The sequence below is a fragment of the Capsella rubella genome, unplaced genomic scaffold (genome assembly GCF_000375325.1).
Source record: "Capsella rubella cultivar Monte Gargano unplaced genomic scaffold, Caprub1_0 scaffold_134, whole genome shotgun sequence".
In the NCBI taxonomy this organism is placed as follows: domain Eukaryota; kingdom Viridiplantae; phylum Streptophyta; class Magnoliopsida; order Brassicales; family Brassicaceae; genus Capsella; species Capsella rubella.
Genome location: NW_006238794.1, coordinates 7,240 through 9,890, shown reverse-complemented (window position 1 = coordinate 9,890; position 2,651 = coordinate 7,240). Strand labels below are relative to the sequence as shown.

The 2,651-nt window shown below is 34.9% G+C and overlaps 1 protein-coding gene across 1 annotated transcript; it reads right to left on the bottom strand.

The window, feature by feature from the left end:
• Positions 1 to 8: 8 nt before the first annotated feature.
• Positions 9 to 1,290, bottom strand: LOC111830745 (disease resistance protein ADR2-like; the record flags this gene model as incomplete). The annotated part of the gene is given in 3 exon segments (XM_023783488.1): positions 9 to 30; positions 32 to 541; positions 776 to 1,290. Coding segments are annotated over 3 exon segments (1,047 nt in total), but the record flags the coding sequence as incomplete, so codon positions are not given.
• Between the last annotated feature and the right edge of the window lie 1,361 nt (positions 1,291 to 2,651).

Genomic DNA, 2,651 nt, shown 5'->3' with positions numbered 1-2,651 from the left:
ATACCATGTTGCTGCAAAATCTCTTGTTTCAGTGGCTATAATGATCCTACTTCCAGGACCAAACCACGTAATATCAACCAAAGCCTCTAGTTGAGCTAAACTCTCCACATCATCAAGAATGATAAGAACCTTTTGATATTGAAGCCTTTCTTTTATCACACCTAAATGGTCTATCCTAATGCCCTTTAGGTTCAAAATCTTAGAAAGAAGTTTTTCTTGCAAAGACAGCTGCAAACCATGCTTGTCAGTTCCACTCTTATAGCTTCCCCTAACGTTTTCCATAAAACAAGTACGTTGGAACCTATTAGAGAGTCGACTATGTAAAGCTCTGGAAATGGTACTCTTACCAATGCCTACAGGACCAGAGATTCCAACAATCTTAACTCCAAGGTTATCTAAATCAAGCAAAGACTCCATTTCCCTCACATGATTGTCTAATCCAATCTTGCCATCAAAATCCTTACACGATCTTTCAACCATGAAATCCAGTTTATGTGAAACATCTCTTGCAATCTTCTCTATCTTTTCTGCTTCATTTTCCCTAACAAAAAGAAATAGAAAATTCATGAGGAAAAAGTCATAAAGAGAACATTCCTCTGTTTCTTAGCTGCACAGCTCAAAACATTTTTGACCAAAATCAACAACTAAACATATTTTAAGAAGCAATAACAAAATTTTGACTAAACATATATACCAGGAATTAAACTATAAAATTAGTGACAATAATCAAACTCATAAGAAAGATAAACTGTGATTAATTAAAGGGATTACATACCCGTTTTGGAAGTGTTCTCCCGAAATGTTTCCCACATAGTTCAAAGCTTCCCTCCATTTTTTTCTTTGCTCCTCTGATTTACGAGCACAAGTTTCATCGAAAACTCTCCCAAATTCTCCGGTTTGTTTGCGGACATCAGAAGGATCCACTCCGTAGAAGACAGTCATCACTATTTGCCCAATTGTCTTTTGGCAATCCAAAATTTCCAAGAGCTCATCCAAACACCAACTAGAAGATGCATAGTTCTTTGTGAGCAATACGATCGCGATCCTCGATTCTCGAATTGCTTCTTTGAGAGATGATGCGATGGTGTGGCCTCTCTCCATCCCTTGATCACCGAACATCGTAATCCCATTGTAGGTGAACTGTTTGCGTAAATGGGCGAGAAGTGTCTGACGGACGTCTGGTCCATGGTAGCTAGTGAAGACATTGTATCTCCAGTTGCGAGGTGGGGAAGAAGAAGAAGAAGAAGAAGAAGAAGAAGCCATGACAGGTGAAGAAGAGGAATAAGCCATGAGAGATGATCTTGAGTGGTTAAGAAAGTGTGAATATGGCAAAGCTCTGTTCACTTTATAGAGAGAAATGGGAAGTTTCTTTGCAAAGTTAAAGAAACTTCAAAACTAATAACAGAAGAAAAAATAAAGTCAATTGTATTTTTCGAAACAAATAATGAAAAAAAGAAAAACGCGTAAAGAAACTTACTATAGCAAGTTGTTAATAGTCTCCAGTCTTGGCCAGATGTGCGTGAGAGAGAGACATTGGTTGTTTCTTTGCAAAGTAGACGAAATTTCAAAAGAGGTTTGAAAATGTAAATAAGAGAAGAAACTGTCAACCGCTAACTTCTGAAATGGTTTGAAAATGTTTTTGTTTTCTTCCGAAAGCTTTCTTTTAAGTATGTTAGAAAGATTATTAACATGTTTGGAAGCTATATATATATTGGTGAATGTATTCCTAGTCTTGGCTCGGTGCATGCGACCATGTGATTCAGTTTTGTAAGAGCTCAAGTTCTCGTGTTCCAAGTGTGTTTTCAAGTTTACCAAATAAAGTGATTTTGGATACAAATGGGCTCCGATAAAAACGCTTAACGAATGAAGAAATTTCGAAGACTTCTTTGACATTGTATGATAGGTCCCATTCAAAAGCTTATAAAAACACTCTTTCAACATTTTTTCCATATTTTTCACTATAATTAAGATGTCATGAGTAGTTCAGAGTCAGCTATCTAGATCCTAGAATATAGAAGATATACATGAAACAAAGATTTAACATAATAACTCTAAACCGCTAACAATATTAAAATTACATATTCCCACAAAAAAAGATTACATATTATATTCTCATCCTTTTTAACTTTATTTTTATCGACACCGGTTTACTTTGGTTATGTTCTCATCATTGTAGTTCCATTTGAGGAGGTTTTTTTTACAGTTAGTAAATTTGGCAAATCCAATCTTTAAAGTCAACTGTGGTCAAGATTGAGGTTTGATAAACACAAAACACTTATTCATATCGGCCTTATCTCATCTCTGCAGCCCATTATAACAAAACATAAACCCAACTTCTTCTTCTTGGACGCTTTAAAGCTCTTCTTTGATTTCTTCTTCACTGATTTCTTCTTGTTGTTGGCTTGTTGCAGGTTCAATCAAGGAACCAATTCCAACAAATCATATATAGGTTATTTGGTGGCTGATGGCTTACATGTTTGCAAACAACACTTGAGAATACTTTAATTCAGTCAAAAAATTATTTATTAGATGACATGTTTATATTCTTTGTGTCAAAACATAAAGAACAAAATCTGGATTAAACATTTTGAAAAGAAACTGTTCGCATGAACAATTTATTCAAATCATAACTGAAAAATGATTATTCAATT